Here is a 19,768-nt window from a genome sequence, read left to right as displayed (position 1 = left end):
AATCGCTCATGGCGCTTTCTAACTCGATGCATTATTATTCACGCGATATTTGATATCGATCGATCGCACTTCCTTCGCGTGAGCGCGCGTTCATGGTTCAGTCTGTCGTGAGCGCGCGCGGCACTCAAACACTTTACCGCACAGATGGAGTTTCTCATCGGCAGCCCGTTTTCGTCTCCGGTCGGACAGCGGATCCGTAAGTGTTTCACACTCATAATATTTCGCATCGACTGTAATTATGCTGCAGTCATTACTAACTTTATATCTATCGCGTCCTGGAGCTTTGCGCGCGTGACCGAGAGTCTGACAAACTCTGGACTCTGAGTGAAGGTGGAAACTAAGATATCAGTAGAGAAGAGTGAAGTGATTCTGTGTTAATCAGACGTGTGATGATGTGTAATTGGTGTCAGATTAATGTGTAGTCTGAGGTGTAGCTGGTCCTGGATGTAAAGGTGTTCATAAGCAGAACTCGTTTACTCTCATAAAGGGCCAAAGTTCACTCTGCTCCGGAACTGTGTCAGAAAGCTTGAACAAAACTGTTTAACAACATAATCACACTTCCGCTTTTCACTTTCTCACTGTGTGTTTTTACTTTTTCTTTTTGACATTAATGCAACAAATGAACCTCAAAAAGAATGTGGTCAAAAGCAGCTGACAGTCACATGAAAGAGAGAGAGAGAGAGAGAGAGAGAGAGAGAGAGAGAGAGAGAGAGAGGTCTGGATGAAGCTCATGTTTGCTTTAATCACGTGGTTTCGATCAACAGCTTGAGGAATAGAAATAAAGTATACAATCTGTGAATTTTGTTATTAGATGTTTAAAATGTGACATTATTATTTATTCAAACCTAATTTCTTTGTCTTGCTCTAAGTACTGTTTATGTACTTTCTTCATTTTCCTTAATTTGCAGTATACATATTTTTTCATATTTGTAAACTTTTTTTTTCTGCCAGATAGTACATCACATTTGTGACTCTGGAGCACAAAACCAGTCTTAAGTATCACAGGGATATTTGTAGCAATAACTAAAAATACGTTGTATGGATCACAATCATTGTTTTTTCTTTTATGCCAAAAATCATTTGGATACTAATCATGTTCCAAGATATTTTGTAAATCTCCTACCATAAATATATCAAAACTTCATTTTTTATTAGTAATATGCATTGCTAAGAACTTCATTTGGACAACTTTAAAGGAGTAGTTCACTTTCAGAACAAGAATGTACAGATAATGTACTCACCCCCTTGTCATCCAAGATGTTCATGTCTTTCTTTCTTCAGTCGTAAAGAAATGATGTTTTTTGAGGAAAACATTTCAGGATTTCTCTCCATATAGTGGACTTCTATGGTGCCCACGAGTTTCTTCCAACTTCCAAAACGCAGTTTAAATGCAGCTTCAAAAGGCTCTAAATGATCCCAGTCGAGGAAGAAGGGTCTTGGGTTATTTTCTGAAAACATTTACAACTAATATACTTTTTAATATCTATACAGAGAACACACAGAGCTAGACAAGATGAGCATTTGAGGTTAAAAAGTATATAAATTGTACTTTTTTTTTTTTTTTTTACAAAATAACTGATCGTTTCGCTAGATAAGACCCTTCTTCCTCGGCTGGGATCGTTTAGAGTCCTTTGAAACTGCTTTTAAACTGCGTTTTGGAAGTTCAAACTCAGGGCACCATAGAAGTCCACTATATGGAGAGAAATCCTCAAATGTTTTCCTCAAAAAACATAATTTCCTTACGACTGAAGAAAGAAAGACATGAACATCTTGGATGACAAGGGGGTGAGTACATTATCTGTAAATTTTTGTTCTGAAAGTGTTCCTTTAAAGGCCATTTTTTTTGTATTTTGATTGTTTTGCACCCTTAGATTCTAGATTTTCAAGTAGTTGTATCTCAGCCAAATATTGTCCCATCCTAACCACACACCAATGGAAATCTCAGTTTAAAAAAATGGACCCTTATGACTGGTTTTGTGTTCCAGGGTCACATAGAAGTTCTTTTCTGTGAATGTGCAGGACTTCTGATTTATTTTTTGCCATAGAAAAAAAAATGTAAAAGATAAACAATAAAACTATTTGTGATACAAGCAAGTGTGTTCTTGATCACTAAATTAAATTAAAGTAATATGAAATACCAGTTTATAGAATTGAGCAGCATTACAAGCTGTACAGCAAAAATAACTGGAAGCGGATGAGACGCATTACAGTTCCAAATGACCGCCGCTTCTATGTCAGAAATGAAGGTTTTGACTTTTATTCCTCTGTAAGACAACAGACAGGCAGACAGTTTCAGTAATTGATCAATAAAAACACGACAGCGGTGTGACGTCTCATTATTCTGTGATGTGTGGAATCATTTCCACGTATTTCTGGTGATTTTATTTATTTTTCATATGAAATGAATCATTCTAATGTACTTTTGTTTGTGTTTTAGAGAAGGCCACCAGTGCTGGTCTTCAGGCGGAGGACTGGAGTCTGAATCTGGAGATCTGTGACATCATCAACGAGACGGATGACGGGTGCGGCGTCACTCACGGATACTCCACATACACTTCCTGCCTCATTCTCTCTCGTCTGAACGCTTGTGTTGTCTTCCAGACCCAGAGATGCAGTGAAAGCTCTGAAGAAGAGGATTGTGGCTAATAAGAACTTCAGGGAGGTGATGCTGGCTCTGACGGTGAGTGTCTGTGACATCACTTCCTCCGCAGGTGCATCAGGCTGTGTTCAGACCGTATTCTGTGTTTCAGGTTCTGGAGACGTGCGTGAAGAACTGCGGCCATCGTTTCCATGTGTACGTCTGTTCCAGAGAGTTCGTGGAGGGCGTCCTGGTCAGAGCGATTCTGCCCAAAAACAACCCTCCCATGATCCTCCACGACAGAGTGCTGAGCCTCATTCAGGTGAAGCGTTCTCGCCGCAGCGCTGATCCGTGGCGAGCGGCCGTCTGACGTTTGGTTCTGTGTTGCAGGCGTGGGCCGATGCCTTCCGGAACACTCCGTCTCTGTCTGGAGTGGTGAGCGTCTATGAGGATCTGAGGCAGAGAGGCCTGGAGTTCCCCATGACGGATCTGGACTCTCTCGCGCCCATCCACACGCCCAACAGGGTACAGCTCACGGAACACACTGATCCACTAGTTCACCACCTGTGCTGAGCGCTCACAGAGCCAGAATGGAAACACTAGCTTACAGCGAAACTCTCATCTTTTTATTTGTGTCTAACATCAGGGTAGATTTGGGCTTTCCGGATCTGGAAAAGTCAAGGAAAATAATTAGAGATGCAGCGATCAACCGGCCAGGGACCAGAATTAGCGATTCCCCCCTAACCGGTGACCGGCCGGTCAGTCTTCCAATTCTAGGCCGGTCCGTTTTGAAGTCACACTTATACTGCATTGCAAAAGTATTCACACCCCTTCATTTTTTTTCACGTTTTGTTTTGTTTAAGCATTATGTTACACTGCTTTAAATCCGTTTTTCCCCACATCAATTAATAATAATGACAAAGCACAAACCAGATTTGCAAATGTATTAAAAATAAAGCACTGAAATAAGTAGTTTTAGTTAAGTATTCATCCCCTTAACTCAGTCCATAGTTGAAGCATCTTTGCACATCTGCATTTGGCAATTATCTGCCATTCTTTGCCTCACCTTTTCACCTCTCCATCTCTGTCAGCTTGGACATTTTCTAGAGTCCTAGTTGTTCCAATGGTCTTCCATTATGGAGAATGCTTCTGTCAACCTTCAATGCAGCAGATTTGTTTCTGAACTCTTCTCTAGATCATCGCCTTAACGCAAGTCTGTCACTGAGCTCTACAGGCAGTTATCTTGGTTTTTGCTCTGATCTGCATTTTCAGCTGTTAGACCTTTTCTGAGAGGTGTGTGTCTTTCTAAATCAGACTCATTCACATGAATTTGTCTCTCAAATATTGCTCAATTTTTTTTTGCTGCCTCTGTGTTAGTGGTGCAGCAGTCTGATCTTCTTCATTCATATTCAAGCGAGAATGAGAACTGTTTCGCGAAGAAAAAAAAAAAAAAAAGAATATTCGAATCTCAAAATTTAAAATCGAATGCCAACCCACCGAACGAATATTCGAATAATTGAATATTCTGGTCCAGCCCTATTGGAAAGAAAATCATAATTGGCAAAAATCGGTATCGGCAGATCACACTTACTCAAATCAGAAATTGCAATCGTTGCATCTCTAAAATTAATAAAATCCTAAAAAGGCCAGGATGTTCATTGTCCAGAATATACACTATGTGGACAAAAATATTGGACCATTAAACCAACAAGGACTATTCTAAATACATAGACATTAATATAGAGCTGATCTAGACTCCAGTGTCTGTGTGATTTAAGGTCCTTGCACATTGAGGACGAAATTCTTGTTTAAAATTTTTGCACTTAAAAAAAAAGGTTGTTTACACACTGCCTCCAAAACTTTTGTCTGTCATTAAAAAACACGTATTGGGTTCAATTTTCTGTGTTTTTTGCATCTGTAGCAAGCATTTTGAGAGAGGCTATTGTATGCTGGGTTCAATGCTTGGCGTGCAACCTTTCTAATGCCACAGTTTGGTGTGTGCGTGCGTGTGTGTGTGTGTGTGTGTGTGCGTGCGTGCGTGCGTGCGTGCGTGCGTGCGTGCGTGCGTGCGTGCGTGCGTGCGTGCATGCGTGCGTGCGTGTGTGTGTGGACATACATTTACATTAACATGTTTTCTCTTTTCTCTCTCTCAGAGTATTCCTGGAAACGGTGTGTGTTCCTCATCTGTGTCTCCGTCTCACACTAACTCCTCACCAGCGACACACACTCCACAATCCAACGGACAGATGAAGCCTGTGTCGCCTGAGGAGGTACATCAGATATTTGAATAAGAATGTCATCTTTGAAATGTAGACAGTGTAGAGATACAGTATAATTCTTATTAAATGAACAGTAAAAAAGTGAATTAACTAAATACATTTGAACAATTAACATTTTGAATATAAATGTATTTCTAGAGTTTGCAGACCCCATGAGGTTGTAAGATAAGCTGTCAAACATTCTGAACACATTTCAGCAATTTCTATCCCAACAATCTCTATTATTTCCTTTGTCCAAGTCATAATATCACACGTTTTACATGAAAGCAATAGCAAGTAAAACAGAAACCTAAACATTACATCTACAATTTTAACACACATTTTCTGCTCAGAAGAATCTGAGGTCTTTTAATATACCAGTAAGAAAAGATCACTGTTTATGAGAAGTGCATGCTGTCTGACCAGAAACAGGGATGAAAAATAAAGCAGTAATATCAGTATCAGAGGCAGTGAAAAGGCAAATCACACCCTGATGCTTAGTGCTCTCAGGGGTCAGAGTTCAGAGGTCAGGGGTTTAGGGTGTCTGTCTGTGTTAGTGTGTGTTTTGACTGCTTTCGTCCAGAAGCAGAAGCTGAGATCTGAACTGGATCTGGTCAAAGGAAACCTGACCGTCATGACTGAGATGCTGAATAACGTCAAACCTGGAGAAACATCAGCATCAGACGCAGAGCTGCTGCAGGTGTGTGTGTGTGTGTGTGTGTGTGTGTGTCTGTGTGTGTGTGTGTGTGAGTGTGTGTTATAGAGCTAGTGTTTTACCATGGTCATACATGTGTCATCGAGTCACACTTGTGTGTGTGTGTGTGTGAGAGCAGCAGCTGTATTCAGTGTGTAAACAGATGCAGCAGAGGGTTGTGGAGTTGATTCCTAATCTATCAGAGGATGAGACGATCGGAGAGCTCCTGCTGGTCAACGATGATCTCAACAACGCCTTCATCCGCTATGAGAGGTGCGCTGAGCTCCAGTGTGAGTCTGGTCCAGGTCCAGCTCTACAGTAACACCTGTCTTCTGTGTCTGTGGTTAAAGGTTTGACCGGATGAACATGCAGAGATCAAACACAGAAGAGCAGCAGGAGACTCAGGTACACCTTCATCTGTTCTCTGACTCTGAATCAGCTGCACGTTTCCAGTGAATCGGTCGATCAGAACATGTCTGATGTATCTGAGACTGCATCAGTGCCATCCACACGGTCTGCGGCACTGCTTCCCAGAGCATTTTTTTCATTCATTTTCCCATACGGATTTTTAAAAGGTCTTTGTGAAAGAACTTTGTCAAACATTACAAACTTTGATTGGAAGCAAAAAAAAAAAAAAAAAGTGAAAATCAGACAAAAAGACATAATAACTTAATGAGGGGGAAAAACAATCTAATTAAAGATGATGAAGAAATATAAAACTATTTATAGTTATTTTTATCTATAAAAATTACAAAATGTTAATTATTAATTTGCGATTTATGATTATTAAAAAAATTATTTAAAAAAAAATAATTAAAAAAGTTAAAATAATGAGTTTCAACAAAAGCATAAACTATCGATTAACAAACTTGTCGCTCACAGCAGGCCTGTCTTTAATGGTTTACAAGTTCAATCAATCAGTTTCTCTGAGGTGGATATAAAAGTTGTTACTTCTGTTGCACATTTGGACCAATGAGATCTCACTGTGGGCGGAGCTACTCAGCACACACACTAATGCAGTTTTACAATAACATCTATAAAGATTGTTTTAAAATTCTATGATGACATATCTATATATGTAATCATTAAAATACACACTCATACACATTTCTTATGATTTTACTGTATTTCTGTGAACAGACTAAAACAGGAAACCTTATCGACCTCAGCCCTGAGTCTCCATCACCCAATCAGAGCACTCTGCCCGCTGTCAATCAACACGAGCCCCGGCCTGCATCCGACCACACAAGCGGCTCAGGTGAGAGAGATACAGTCCTGCAGTCTGATTCGGTGTAAGAGATAATAGACCTGGACGTGAACTCGTGTGTGTGTGTGTGTGTGTGTGTGTGTGTGTGTGTGTGTGTGTGTGTGTGTGTGTGTGTGTGTGTGTGTGTGTGTCTCTCTCTCAGTTGTTGAAGATGAAGAGTTTGACATGTTTGCTCAGACGAGGTGCAGCTCTCTGGCCGAACAGAGGAAGAGGTTTGTGTTTGACGATCATCAGAGCAGAGTGTGTTCACCTAGAGCTCAGGTGAAGTGAGATGTTGATGCTGTGGTGTGTGTGTGTGTGTGTGTGTGTGTGTGTGTGTGTGTGTGTGTGTGTGCAGTGTGCGGTACGAGGATCCCGGTGCAGTGGAGGGTCTGGCTGAAGCTCTGGACACGCGTCTGCAGGTCACAGCAGGGGTCAGTACACACGTGTTCCTCTCATCACACTGATCACATGTGTTTGTTACTGTGCTTGACATGCTGGAGTGTGTTTGTGTGTGTGAAGGGCGCTGAGAGCGACTGGGTCCGTCAGTCTCAGTGGATTTACAGTGAAGATCTGGTGGGTTTCAGTCACAGCACTGGAGTCGCCGATACACGCTGATTCCTCCAAATGAGAGAAAAACTGCCGAAAATATCTGACAAAAACATGTTCAATCACAGAACAGTTTATGTAAATGTAGAACCTTCTTCTCATTTGATTTAGAATCATGCTTTGTATTTATTTGCAGCTGGTGTGAAATGAGGTTTGTTGGGTTGATTTAAAGAATAGTTTGAGGATGAGTTTGTTTGTTCACCAGATTTGTATAAATGTGTGATTCCATCACTGTCTCCCCAATGGATCCTCTGGAGTGAATGGGTGCCGTCAGAATGAGAGTCCAAACAGCTGATAAAAACATCACAATAATCCACACCACTCCAGTCCCTCAGTTCACATCTTGAGAAAAGCTGAAACAAATCTATCATTAAGACCCTTTTAAATCCATAATCCATAATAACACTTCCTCCACTGGATATCTGCACAGATCAAGCACCGTCAAAACAAACATGTGGCTGGATTTTGGTGTGAGAGACAACAGGAGATGGACTTTTTCACTGGAGGAAGCATTATTATGACTTATGGACTTGTATTTTAGTGATGGATTTGTTCAGCTTTTGTCTTCTCAAGATGTGAACTGATGGACTGGTGTGGATTATTGTGATGTTTTTATCAGCTGTTTGGACTCTCATTCTGACGGCACCCATTCACTGCAGAGGATCCATTGGTGAGACAGTGATGGAATCACACATTTATACAAATCTGATGAACAAACAAACTCATCTACATCTCAGATGTTATTGTTGGACGAACTGCTCGTTTAAGTCTTGAGCTGATGGTTGAACACTGATGTCTGGATGATTTGCATGTGCTGAGGGATGAATGAACACTAAATCTGCAATCAGCTCTAAATTCATCAATGGATCACAGATGATCAATTCATGGCAAATACATGAGATCTAGTTATTTTGTGTTTGTGAGAATCATTTGTGGTGTTTGTGTCGTGTCAGGCTCCAGCTCCACGCAGCTCAGCCATGGAGGAGATTGAACAGTGGTTGTCTGCAGAGATGGTAAAGACAGCTTCATTCACTGCTTTAACACACTTGACTGAGATCAGATGATGAGAGCGTAACACTGAGCCCTAGCGCCATCTGCTGGAGTCACACACTGCCACACTATACTCACTATGACTGCAGTGTGTACTGAGCACAGGATGTCTGAGTCTGGAGATACAGCAGACATCACTGCAGCCTGCAATGCAGTGCACTTGACCTCCATATTCATGACGAATGAACATCTGCTGTGATTTATCTCACTTGACTTATTATTTGCCATAAAAAATACAAAAAAGGCAAAATAATTATTTATGATGATAAACGGCTCTCATTCACAACCAGTGTTGGGGAAAGTTACTTTTAAAAGTAATGCGTTACAATATTGAGTTACTCCTTTAAAAAGTAACTAATTACGTTACTTAGTTACTTTTTATGGAAAATAATGCGTTACGTTACTTTTGCGTTACTTTTTAAATCTGGGCAGGGCTTGCTTGTTTGTTTTTAATATAAAAGTTGTATTTTTGTCAAATGTAAAAGCCTTTTCACAGCAAAAGCCTCAGGTTTAGAGAAAAGTAAACTGTCGTCTGTACAGTAGACCGCAGAAGAACAAATGTCAACTCTTCAGCAATAAAAGGAAAATAAATAGATTATCTTGAGTAATTTTTGCTTATTAGTATGGATGAATTGAATCATTGAAGGTTAATAAAATGGGATTAAATACATAAAGGATATTTGTATTATTGAACATATTTAATTATTGCAGGTTTGCGTTGAATTTCAGTGTTTTATTCAATTTTAGTAATACTGTATCTGTTTTTTTAGTGAGTGAGATGAATTAATGCATGTTCAAAGTAACTCAGATATTTTCATGTCAATTAAAAAGTAATGCGTTACTTTACTAGTTACATAATATTATTACATAACTTGCTTTACTTGTAATGCATTACCCCCAATACTGTTCACATCACATAGAAATGAAGCCATCATAGTCTAAATCTACTAGATTGTTTCTGCTGTCTCCAGTGAAGTGTATTATGCACTGTTTTATGAACACAGTCTGTGTGTGTTTGTGGGTGTTTCTGATCAGATGATGATGATGTTTTTCAGCCTGATGTTGATGAGGGTGAGGGTGTGACCAGTGAAGGTGAGCGTCTGCTGATGTTTCTCACTCATCGTATCTGATTCACACACACTCTCTGATTCATTCATTGGTTTTCTGCTCTCTGTCTTCTGGCCGTCAGAGTTTGATAAGTTTTTAGCAGGAAGAGCTAAAGTTGCAGATCATCTTCCCTCGATGAAGAGCAGCTCGTCCGCCGGCGTGAGTCCAGCGAGTCCTCGACAGACGGCGCAGGAGCAGAACCACGAGCAGATCTTCAGACTCTGAGATCCACATCCTCATGAGGAACACTCCCACAGTAATTCCTCGTCTTCATTTCACTTCATGTTTGTTTCTAATACTGAATTTGACCCTTAATGTGTTAAAACAACCAATATGCTGTTTGTTGCCTGTAAGTTAATTTGTATTAACGTGTGAGTGTAAAAAGCTTTAATTTATGTTGTAAATTAACCACAAAGATAAGAAGGACTGCCATACCTCTGACTGAATGTCAACATATTAAACAGACACTATAATGTTCATCTTCGTCTCCGATTGTGTCCCTTATTTTGTTATTGATGTGTTTGATGGCTGTTTTCTCACATTAAGAGCAGCCCATCTGTTGAACTTCCAAAATGCAGTTTAAATGCAGCTTCAAAGGACTCTAAACGATCCCAGCCGAAGAAGAAGGGTCCTATCTAGCAGAACGATCAATTATTTTTTAAGAAATGTACAATTTATATACTTTTTGACCTCAAATGCTCATCTTGTCCAGCTCTACACAGAGTTCACACAGAGCTGGACGAGATGAGCATTTGAGGTTGAAAAGTATATAAATTGTACATTTCTTAGAAAATAATCAATTGTTTCGCTAGATAAGACTCTTCTTCCTCGGCTGGGATCGTTTAGAGTCCTTTGAAGCTGCATTTAAACTGCATTTTGGAAGTTCAAACTCAGGGCACCATAGAAGTCCACTATATGGAGAACATTCCTGAAATGTTTTCCTCAAAAAACAATTTCTTCACAACTGAAGAAGGACAGTCATGAACATCTTGGATGACAAGAGAGTGAGTACATTATCTGTACATTTTTGTTCTGGAAGTGAACTTCTCCTTTAATTCAGGCATCATCTGCTCAGATTTAAGAGTGGTTCACACCAAAAACGATAACTGTAATATTTCGTTTATTATTAGCAAGTTATAGTTTTGTCATCTATTGCTTTAAATGCTGGCGCTCTTTCAAGTTAGATGGACTCTTATTGGCTATCAGTGTTTTTATTACTGTTCAGCTAGAAAAATAACATTTTAAAAGCGATATTGTTCTTTTGTTTGTTATCATTATAACTGTGATTGTGAACTCCACTATTAGAATGATTATTAAAATTATTGTTATCATCATTGGTGTGAATGGAATTTAAACTATTGTATGAAAAGATAATACTACTGTACTGTACTACTGTAGTCTGGTCTTATAATATGGCTGTAAATACTGATTTACAAAATCAGTGGATAAATGAATAAATTCCTACAGTATTATACAGTAATCATGAGAAAGTTGATCTGGTAGTCTAAACACACCAGAACCGTGACTTACATCTGAGAGAAAATAATGTAACATTCAAAAGCAGTGACTCCTTAAACAGGTTTTATTACAAAAATATAGTATTCATAATACAAAGACATATTTACATGGATACAAAATGATTCTGATTGTAACAAAATGTCAACATTTGAAATAATTAACAATAAACATACTTTCACATTTTTACTATTAATGGCATGATTAGATACACATCTATTGTCTACAAAATGTGACATTGTTTTTCAAAGTGCTAATAATGTGTGACATTAAACCGGTTTAAAAAGCGTAGACCATCCCGACGGCCAGAACCACAAACACGCCGAGCAGCGTCCGCAGGAACCGAGGAATCAGAGACGAGGAGCTCTGGAGCCCTTCACATGCTTCACCATCTGAGGAAGAACAACCAACACTCAAAACACTGCAGACCTCAGACAGAGAGAGTTCATGACGGCTGATGTGTGTGTCTGTGTTTTACCTGCTGCTGCTGCTGTTGAGCTGTGCTTGTGTTGTGTGTGTCTCTGCCTCATCTCATTGTCTGCGTCTGACGCGGCGCTCAGTGACTCCTGCAGCTCATCAAACACCTAAACAACACAAAACCATCAGCGGCGCTCTTCGGTCGCTGGTTAATGAGCGCAGGCCTGATAGTGGAAAAAATTCCTGAGCCTGAACTTTTTTTTCCCTTGCCCCCCGAGGTGAGTGGGGTGGAGGTACTATGTATGCGACGCACTTTTAACACATAACTTGTTGGTTCAGTTCAGTCAGATAAAGGTTTTTTACAAAAAAAGATTATAGATTGGCATTTCAGCCTTTATCCCATTAAAATGAATAAATCAAGTATATAATGCATAACATTTATTTAAAACAATGTCCTAATTGTTTAGATTTTTAGAAAGCACATTAACTTCTTTCACATTTACAACTCTGTGTTTGCATAAAAAACATTGGTCGAGATTTGCAATAATCTGACCAAAAACAGCTAAAAATTTGGACGTGCAAATTAATTCTATGTCACGAGGGGGTGCTTTAGGAGCGCTGAAATATTACGGTTTCCCTAAGAATGGCTGAAAGCAAAGCAGCATTAACGCTGTTTTATCAGTCATGAAATGAAAATGCCAACGACACGTTTCTGAGGACAGTCGCTTCCCTTCAGATACATTCATATAAAGACAACAGTTTTGACTTTGAAAGTGCAGTGAGCATATTTATTCAATGAAATCGTTGCCTCTTAAAGTTTAATCCAGCTCTATCGCGATTCTCGTCTTTCCGTCCCCAACTGTAAGACCTCTTAAAATGATTAATCCTCTTCTTTTACTATTTAAAATATTTACCACTTTTTATGGCCTTAAATTTGATACAACTAAATTGAGGAGTTTTAAGGACCCCATGAGCCCTCTACTTCAGGATAGCCCGTCGGGCAGCCGGTCAAATAATGTTGGTAGCCCGACTGGAAAACCCAATAGCTCCGGGACGTCAGGCTAGCGATTTTGCGAGCCCTGTAAATATGCCTTTATCGAAATCCTTAATGTCTTCCCCTTGCTTCATAAACATAGCCATGACTTACGGTTTGAGTTGCCAGTAGGAGACAATTGTACAGTATGGGAGCTAAAAACACCTTTGCGCATGGAGCATTGCCTTAACCTGTATCAATCTATTTGACAAAGACACAAGGCCCGCCCCTTCCCTACTTCTGATTGGCTCATCGGCTAGAATGTGACTTGTTTGAGTCGTTGAGCGTCAAGCTGCTCTCTGACCTGCACATCTCAGAGAAATGACAGATCAATATCCGCGAACCTGATTTTTTTTTTCCCGCAGCCACAGTACGCCGGAAATCCGGCGTGGTGCCGGAACGCTATCACCCCTGTGAGCGTAACGAGTCGTAGCGTTCGCTCACCTGGATGTTGAGCTCGAAGGCGGTGACGGCCTCCTCCAGCACTCCTCGCCGCTGCTCCTCCGTCAGCTCCACGCTGTTCATGCGGCTCCTGTACAGCTGCTTGAAGAGGTTCGGGCTGCTGACGCCCGGAAACGAGAAGAACGACAAGCCCTCTCCGCTCTTCAGCCCTAAAGACTTCTGCGTGATGCGGCCCAGCACCTGTCCGCCCGACAGGTCGCCCAGATAACGTGTGTACGCGTGAGCCACCAGATACTCCGGCTGATCTCGACCCACCTGAGACACCACAGCAGAACACAACACATCAGCCACTACAACAGATCATCATCCGGAGACTCATGCTCCACTGAAACACTGACAACCACTGAAGAAACAATTGTATAAATGTGTGATTCCATCACTGTCTCACCAGTGGATCTCCTGCAGTGAATGGGTGCCGTCAGAATCAAACAAATCCATCATGAAGATGATATTATGGATTAAGGATTTGTTTTTTGTTAAAAAAAAAAAAAGTCCTATTGATGGATTTATTTCTTTTGTCTTCTCAAGATGTTAACCGAGGGACTGGAGTGGTGTGGATTATTGTGATGTTTTTATCAGCTGTTTGGACTCTCATTCTGACGGCACCCATTCACTCCAGAGGATCCATTGGTGAGACAGTGATGGAATCACACATTTATACAAATCTGATACAAATTCATTTACATCTTGGATGACCTGAGGGTCAGAATATTTTCAGAAAATGTCATTTTTTTACATTTAGATTGCCTATTGAAACTAACTATCATGAGTCTCTGTAAGGGTCAACAATCTCTAAATGGACATAACTGTGATGATGTGTTTCAAAGGTCATCGTTATCATAAATCCTTAAAGGTTTTTCATATTTAGATTTTTTTTTAATGTATGTACATATACAACACTATACTTGATTTTATATGACATTTTCATCAAGTTCTCACTAATGTGTTTCTAATGCCATGTCTATGGGAGGGATGGTAAATTTGACACTGTTCCCTCGTTTGACTGCCGGCCGATATCAGTCTCTCTCAATTTTTTTTCCTTTGATTGAAAGTTGTGAAAACACTATTGTGGAGTTTTCTTTTCCTATTTGAGCAAATGGAAATGCAAAACATATATGTGTGGTACTCTTCTATTCACTGCTCTCCCAAAAATGTGAGAAAGGTCCATTGGCCAGATACCAGTGGATGAATTAGTCCTTATATTAATCTATCACTAGAACACAGACTGGTTTTTGTTAATGTTCACCTCTCTCAGTCTCTGTGCGTATCTCAGCGTAGCGGCCGGCACCGTCAGCTTCTCCCTCCAGCTCTGACCGTAGAAGTGCTCCAGGTCTTTCCTGATGGACTCCAGTCGGGCCAGTTCCTGTGGGAAGTAAATGGGTGCCACGGCTTCGTGGGAGGCATTTGTGTCCAGCGCCTCCTCCAGCGCCTCGTAGATCTTATACAGCGAACACAAGAGCAGCTGAAACACAGAACAGAAAAACCTGATCAGATTCAACAGAATCAATTTGAGGATTAATATGACCAAATCTAAAACTCTAGCAGCTGGGCTGGTGATAGTTAGTTAAGATGGTTAACAGCTAGTTACTGGTGTGTTATGATTGCTCATTCCAGTTGTTAAATGGTGATATTCTCAGTAACAAACTAAGTTCAGTTGCCGCCTACATTTAACCATAATCAAATTATACTACAGTAGTATACAGAGTTGAGGGTAACGCATTACAAGTAACGCAAGTTATGTAATAATATGACTTTTTCCAAGTAACTAGTGAAGTAACGCATTACTTGTTAATGGACAAGAAAATATCTGAGTTACTTTCCCACATTTATTGATTAAAAGCTCTCCTGTCCTCATCTTGAGAGAAACTGTAAGCTGTTCCTTTAGTTCTAGAATAAATGTGAACATGCATTAATTCATCTCACTCACTAAAACACAGATACAGTGTTCCTCAAAATGAAAAACAGTGAAATTCAACACAAACCTGAAATAATTAAATATGTTCAATAATACAAATATCCTTTATGTATTTAACCCCATTTTATTAACCTTCGATGATCCAATTCATCCATACTAAGCAAAAATTACTCGAGATAATCTAACATTTGTTCTTCTTTTTTTATTGCTGAAGAGTTGACATTTGTTCTTCTGCGGTCTACTGTACAGACGTCAGTTTACTTTTCTCTAAGCCTGAGACTTTTGCTGTGAAAAGGCTTTTACATTTGACAAAAATACAACTTTTTACATTAAAAACAAACAAGCAAGCCCTGCCCAGATTTAAAAAGTAACGCAAAAGTAACGTAACGCATTACATTTCATAAAAAGTAACTAAGTAACGTAATTAGTTACTTTTTTAGGGAGTAACTCAATATTGTAACACATTAATTTTAAAAGTAACTTTCCCCAACACTGCTAGTATAACATGTTATTTCAACTCTTTAAATTCTTGTTTAGTTGAATCTTGAATAACTTAACAAATTAGCTTGAAATGAGTTCAAAAAAGTTGTTAAAGTTACGGAGTGTACATGTCAATAGATCTACTAGTGATTGTTTTCTGAAGTGGTGTGTGATCTGGTGAATATAGTCAATGTATTTTGAGTTACCTGATACTGTTGAAGAGAGACGTGTCCTCTCTGGTAGCTCAGCATCAGCTCAGTGTTTTCCGCTCGGATGTGACTGTCTTTAGTCGCAGCTTTGATCTGCTCTGAGAGCTCACTGCCAGAGAAACACACTCATGTTCACTCAACATGAAACACCATAAAATAATAAACTCTGCAGATAGTTTTAGATAGATCTATCACCTGTCCATGACTGATGTCTGTGTCTGCTTCTTCTCAATGGTCTCCATTTGTCTGATGAACAGGTCAGTGCTGCTGGTTCTGATGAAGCTGGTTTCAGACTCAGGGTCACTCTGTAAATCTCCTGGATGTGAGCGGCTGAAGATCTCAGTGATCTGAACTCACACAACCGCTTTGGCTCTTTTATAATCGCTCGCTCTGCCTGCCTGGGAGAGAGAGAGAAACAGGAAGTCCACAGATCAGCAGAACTCAAACAAAGGCAGAGAGGAGGAGCAGCAGCTAAACATGACGAGCCACATTCATCAGGAGGAGGAGAGATGGAGAAAACATGACTGAGGGAGAATTCAGTCACATGATGTCCTGAGCTACAGATGTTCACTTGAAAGTGGCAAACATGTGATTTTCTGTTTTCTAGTGATCGAGAACAGCAGGAAACGATGTGGATTGTAATGCATTTCTTTAATGTATGATCACGATCAGCTCGAAAACATTCAGAGTCAAAGTGAAAGAACATTCTGACAGATCAAGAGTCTCAATCTGTCATGAAGATCATCTTGCATAAGAGCTGCGGGTTACAAACCGCGTGATTTATGGGCTGTGATTCGCTGAGCAGCGATAAGGAGCGTGACTCATGATCTGAGCCCTGAGTGTTGAAACCGTGAGTCAGCGGGAACGCGCTAAACATGAGCGAGCAGAGAGCGCGCGCTAAACATGAGCGAGCAGAACACGAAGTAAACATGACTCGACACAATCCAGAAGTCTGAACTCTGTTCTGGGGGGGTGTTCCATAAAACAAGTTTACCAAATAAGTCGGTCTATTTCAGTTAGTCTGACATATTGTCACTTGATTTGGCTCAAAATAAGTCTTGGTTTATGGAACACCCCCCAGCTCCTGTGTCTGATTCAGGACAGCCTCAGTGTGTAAAAACACGGATGACTGACGGATTCCGTTTGTGTGTTTGATCAAATCACGAGTGTTTGAGCAGAAATCAGTTCAGTGCTATCGACTTTATCAGTTAGGGTTGTTTAAGAAGGAAGGAAATCAGTTTGTCACTGAAACAACTTCAGAGAAATCCCCAATACTGTCACATTACCATTTTTAAACGCAGATCAGGAGCATATTCTTTGTCAGTTCACCTTTGTGGTCTTTTCAGGATAATGTTGCATGAGCTGGGCCTCATTCATGAAACACAATCATTCGTCAAATCTTATTTTATCTACCTCTCTTATCTGTTGGAATTTACATAAGAAAGAATTCCTAAACTATTTTTACTTGTCGTCGAGCTGCGTTCCGCCTGTCCGCGGGAGGCGCTCGAGTGCGCGATGACGTCACACGCTCGAACAGTCGCGCGAGAAACTGACCGCGCAGCGCAGAGCCAAGATGGCGGCAGGAGACGCTTGATATTTGATGAAGGTAATAGACGCAAAATGTGTTTGAATGAATGATGTTACAGTTGATCGCGGTTGTGTGTGTGTTTGATGATTTGTTTTTTAGTTGAACGCGCTTCAGTTGATCTGAAATAGACGGTGAATGGCTAATGGTGTAGTAAGTTTTGCCGGTTAGCGTGTTAGCATGGAGGATAACAACAACAACAACACAAACACGTTCATGCGACTCAAATACACAGTGAAACACACGCGCATGTTTATACATATTTATATACGCACTAAAACTCACAAACATATTCGTGTAAATACACAACTACACACTACTGCAGTGTGTTTGTTTACAGTTGCAAGAAGTTCACGAACCCTTTAATCCTCCTGTCAGTCATCACCACTGTCCTCAATCAAAGAGCGAAAAGTGCAGTTTGTAAGTTATTAGTTTAGTCAGATCGTGTGTTTCTATAATTGTAACTTCAGACCATAGTTTATGAATAATCATTCTAACTATGAAATCTAACAATGTTCAAGGTGTTCACAAACTTATTCTTGTCACTGTATAATCTCTCTCTCTGTGGGTGTGTGTGTGTGTGTGTGTGTATGTCTATCTCTCTGTGTGTGTGTGTGTGTGTGTGTGTGTGTGTGTGTGTGTGTGTGTGTGTGTGTGTGTGTGTGTATATGTCTATCTCTCTCTGTGTGTGTGTGTTTATAGATGGAGGGTGAGGTGAGTCTGGTTGCCGGCCGCAGTCAGAGAGAAAAGAGAAGATCCTACAAAGATCTGTTGAGAGAAGAAGAGATCATTGACGCAGAGGTGCGCAAGACCTCCAAGAAATGGCTCAAGGTACGTGATCTTCATCATCATCCTCCCGTTCATCACAGACATCAGCTTGTGCGTCGTGTAGAAACTGAACTCTGTTCTCCGCAGGACACTGATGGCTTTTACTCCGGCGGTGAGTTTCAGAAGAAGAAGCACTATGAGGATCATTTCCACAGAGGTGCGTGACTCTGAGCATGAATTAGTAGATTATTCAATTTGATTCCAAAACATGTTTGGACATTTAACAGACAAGACTGTGTTCGACATCTTGCTTGAGGGAATGAGCTCCTCTTCCCAAGAGGCTTTGTAGAGTAGAGCTGATGGCAAATATAGAATGTTCATCAGTTGTTTGAGAATTAAGGGTAATGTAGTTCTAACAATGAAGTATTTCTAAATGAAGTGTCAGCTCAGGAATCATGGCTCATCCGTCTTGACCCTTCTCTATAGTGAAGAGACATGAGAGTGGAACAGTGTGTGTTTGTGTTCATGTTTATGTCTCTCTCGTGCAGATCATCACAGCAGCTCCGGATCTCATCACAAGAAGAAGAAGCGTCCGTCAGACAGCCAGCGCTCGCTCCTGACGCTCCAGGACCCGTCGGGCTCCCCTCAGACGGCGATGGGTCTCCTGCAGGCCATCACCTCTCCCACCGCAGAGGCGCCGTATCCCGCCCCGTCCCCCTCAAAGGAGCGCAGGAAGGACTCGAGGGACACTTCCTCCTCCTCCAGGAAGCGGCCGCAGGTGGTGCGCGAGGGGCTGCCGGTGGTGGGCGAGGAGGTGGAGCTGGAAGGTGAGGAGATGCTCACTACATCGGTTTGCAATCGAGCGCTTTGTGTTGTTCACCCAAAAGGAGTTAGGAGCCTAACCCTGCAGTCATTTTAGTGTAAAACCGTATGTCGCTTTGTGTGTTTTTGTGACTTTGGAGTGAGTGTGATTTACTGTGGTAAAGATATTATTTTGGTAAATACAGTTGATTGCTGTAGAAGTGCATTTGTTGCTGTTGTAAAGCCTGTTTCACTGAAGACACTCTCAGAACAGACGTTAGAGAAAGAAACAGATGCCTTTTATCTTATTAGAAGTCTGTGTACCATCAGAATGATTCTGAAACTGATATTTCAAGGTAAAAAACTTGCACTTGATCTGTTCTGAACCTAATTTTGTCCTAAAATTAAAGAAGCATTCCTCTGGTGTCAAAATGTAAGTCTGAGCTGTTTCAGCTGACAGAAACGTGCACTGACTGATCTTAAAATATATCAGTGCCTTTGTTTTGTCTCAAGATGCACACCAGTAATGTTTTTTCTAAGGCATGTTTATAAAAATGACTTAAATGTCATAATTGAACTAATCCTGGCTTAGTCTAAACCCTGTCTGTGAAAGCAGGCCATTGTCTTCTATGAATGTACACAATCTTCTTTAGTTTATGCTGTCACTATGTATTTAAAAACACTAACTTCTGACTCATCAAGGGCAAGTGTATGGAAGTCCGTTTCCGCCACTAAATAAAAAATAAAAAAGGTAATTGCTTTTTATCTCACAATTCAGACTTTTTTTTTCTCAGAACTGTGAGATACAAATGCACAATTGTGAGAAATAAAGTCAGAATTGCAAGATATAAACTTTTTTTCTGACTTTATAACTTGCAATTGTGAGTTTATATCTCACAATTCTAAGAAATAGTCGCCTTTTTTTGTTTAGTGGCGGAAACGGCCTTTCATACAAGTGCAAAAACCTCAGTTAAAAATTTGTTTCACAGTTTTATTCCAACTGACGAACTTGATTCAATATGGATTAATTTGGATTACGGT

At 40.4% G+C, this 19,768-nt stretch overlaps 3 protein-coding genes across 5 annotated transcripts in view; 2 read left to right on the top strand and 1 right to left on the bottom strand.

Moving 5' to 3' along the window:
- The first annotated feature begins 82 nt into the window (after positions 1-82).
- On the top strand, positions 83-10,021 carry LOC141346547 (target of Myb1 membrane trafficking protein-like). 3 transcript variants are annotated; one of them, XM_073851439.1, is made up of 16 exons: positions 83-196; positions 2,438-2,522; positions 2,602-2,680; positions 2,751-2,900; positions 2,969-3,103; positions 4,732-4,848; positions 5,420-5,536; positions 5,694-5,803; positions 5,881-5,935; positions 6,671-6,788; positions 6,940-7,009; positions 7,135-7,210; positions 7,299-7,352; positions 8,339-8,398; positions 9,491-9,527; positions 9,625-10,021. In XM_073851439.1, the coding sequence occupies exons 1-16, from the start codon at positions 145-147 to the stop codon at positions 9,765-9,767; spliced, it is 1,458 nt and encodes a 485-aa protein (XP_073707540.1). In that variant the 5' UTR covers positions 83-144; the 3' UTR covers positions 9,768-10,021. The 3 variants fall into 3 exon arrangements, with proteins under 3 accessions (XP_073707540.1, XP_073707539.1, XP_073707541.1); XM_073851438.1 differs by having other exon boundaries at positions 5,670-5,803; XM_073851440.1 differs by lacking the exon at positions 7,299-7,352 and having other exon boundaries at positions 5,670-5,803.
- Positions 10,022-11,106: 1,085 nt separating this feature from the next.
- hmox1a (heme oxygenase 1a) lies at positions 11,107-15,928 on the bottom strand. The gene is made up of 6 exons (XM_073851477.1): positions 15,769-15,928; positions 15,571-15,682; positions 14,216-14,431; positions 12,952-13,224; positions 11,536-11,641; positions 11,107-11,449 (listed from the first exon to the last, which is right to left on the bottom strand). Exons 1-6 carry the CDS (start codon positions 15,813-15,815, stop codon positions 11,337-11,339), a joined length of 867 nt encoding a protein of 288 aa, XP_073707578.1. The 5' UTR covers positions 15,816-15,928; the 3' UTR covers positions 11,107-11,336.
- A 1,190-nt stretch (positions 15,929-17,118) lies between these two features.
- Positions 17,119-19,768, top strand: part of LOC141347013 (uncharacterized) — an 8,354-nt gene continuing 5,704 nt past the window's right edge. The window contains exons 1-4 of the mRNA XM_073851983.1: positions 17,119-17,179; positions 17,861-17,989; positions 18,074-18,143; positions 18,475-18,753. Coding sequence (XP_073708084.1) covers positions 17,174-17,179; positions 17,861-17,989; positions 18,074-18,143; positions 18,475-18,753 — 484 coding nt within the window. The 5' untranslated portion in view covers positions 17,119-17,173. The remainder of the gene's footprint in view (positions 17,180-17,860; positions 17,990-18,073; positions 18,144-18,474; positions 18,754-19,768) is intronic.

The sequence above is a fragment of the Garra rufa genome, chromosome 12 (assembly GCF_049309525.1).
Source record: "Garra rufa chromosome 12, GarRuf1.0, whole genome shotgun sequence".
NCBI lineage: Eukaryota > Metazoa > Chordata > Actinopteri > Cypriniformes > Cyprinidae > Garra > Garra rufa.
This window is presented reverse-complemented; position numbering and strand designations above follow the sequence as displayed.

Bases quoted from the DNA above. Each gene is read 5' to 3' on its own strand.
- LOC141346547 (XM_073851438.1), top strand. From the start codon at position 145: ATGGAGTTTCTCATCGGCAGCCCGTTTTCGTCTCCGGTCGGACAGCGG. The intron at 3,104-4,731 runs GTACAGCTCACG...TCTCTCTCTCAG, and splicing joins CCATCCACACGCCCAACAGG to AGTATTCCTGGAAACGGTGT. The intron at 5,537-5,669 runs GTGTGTGTGTGT...GTGTGAGAGCAG, and splicing joins CAGACGCAGAGCTGCTGCAG to CAGCTGTATTCAGTGTGTAA.
- hmox1a (XM_073851477.1), bottom strand. From the start codon at position 15,815: ATGGAGACCATTGAGAAGAAGCAGACACAGACATCAGTCATGGACAG. The intron at 15,683-15,768 runs GTGATAGATCTA...TTTCTCTGGCAG, and splicing joins CAGACATCAGTCATGGACAG to TGAGCTCTCAGAGCAGATCA. The intron at 11,642-12,951 runs GTGAGCGAACGC...TGTGTTGTTTAG, and splicing joins CCTTCGAGCTCAACATCCAG to GTGTTTGATGAGCTGCAGGA.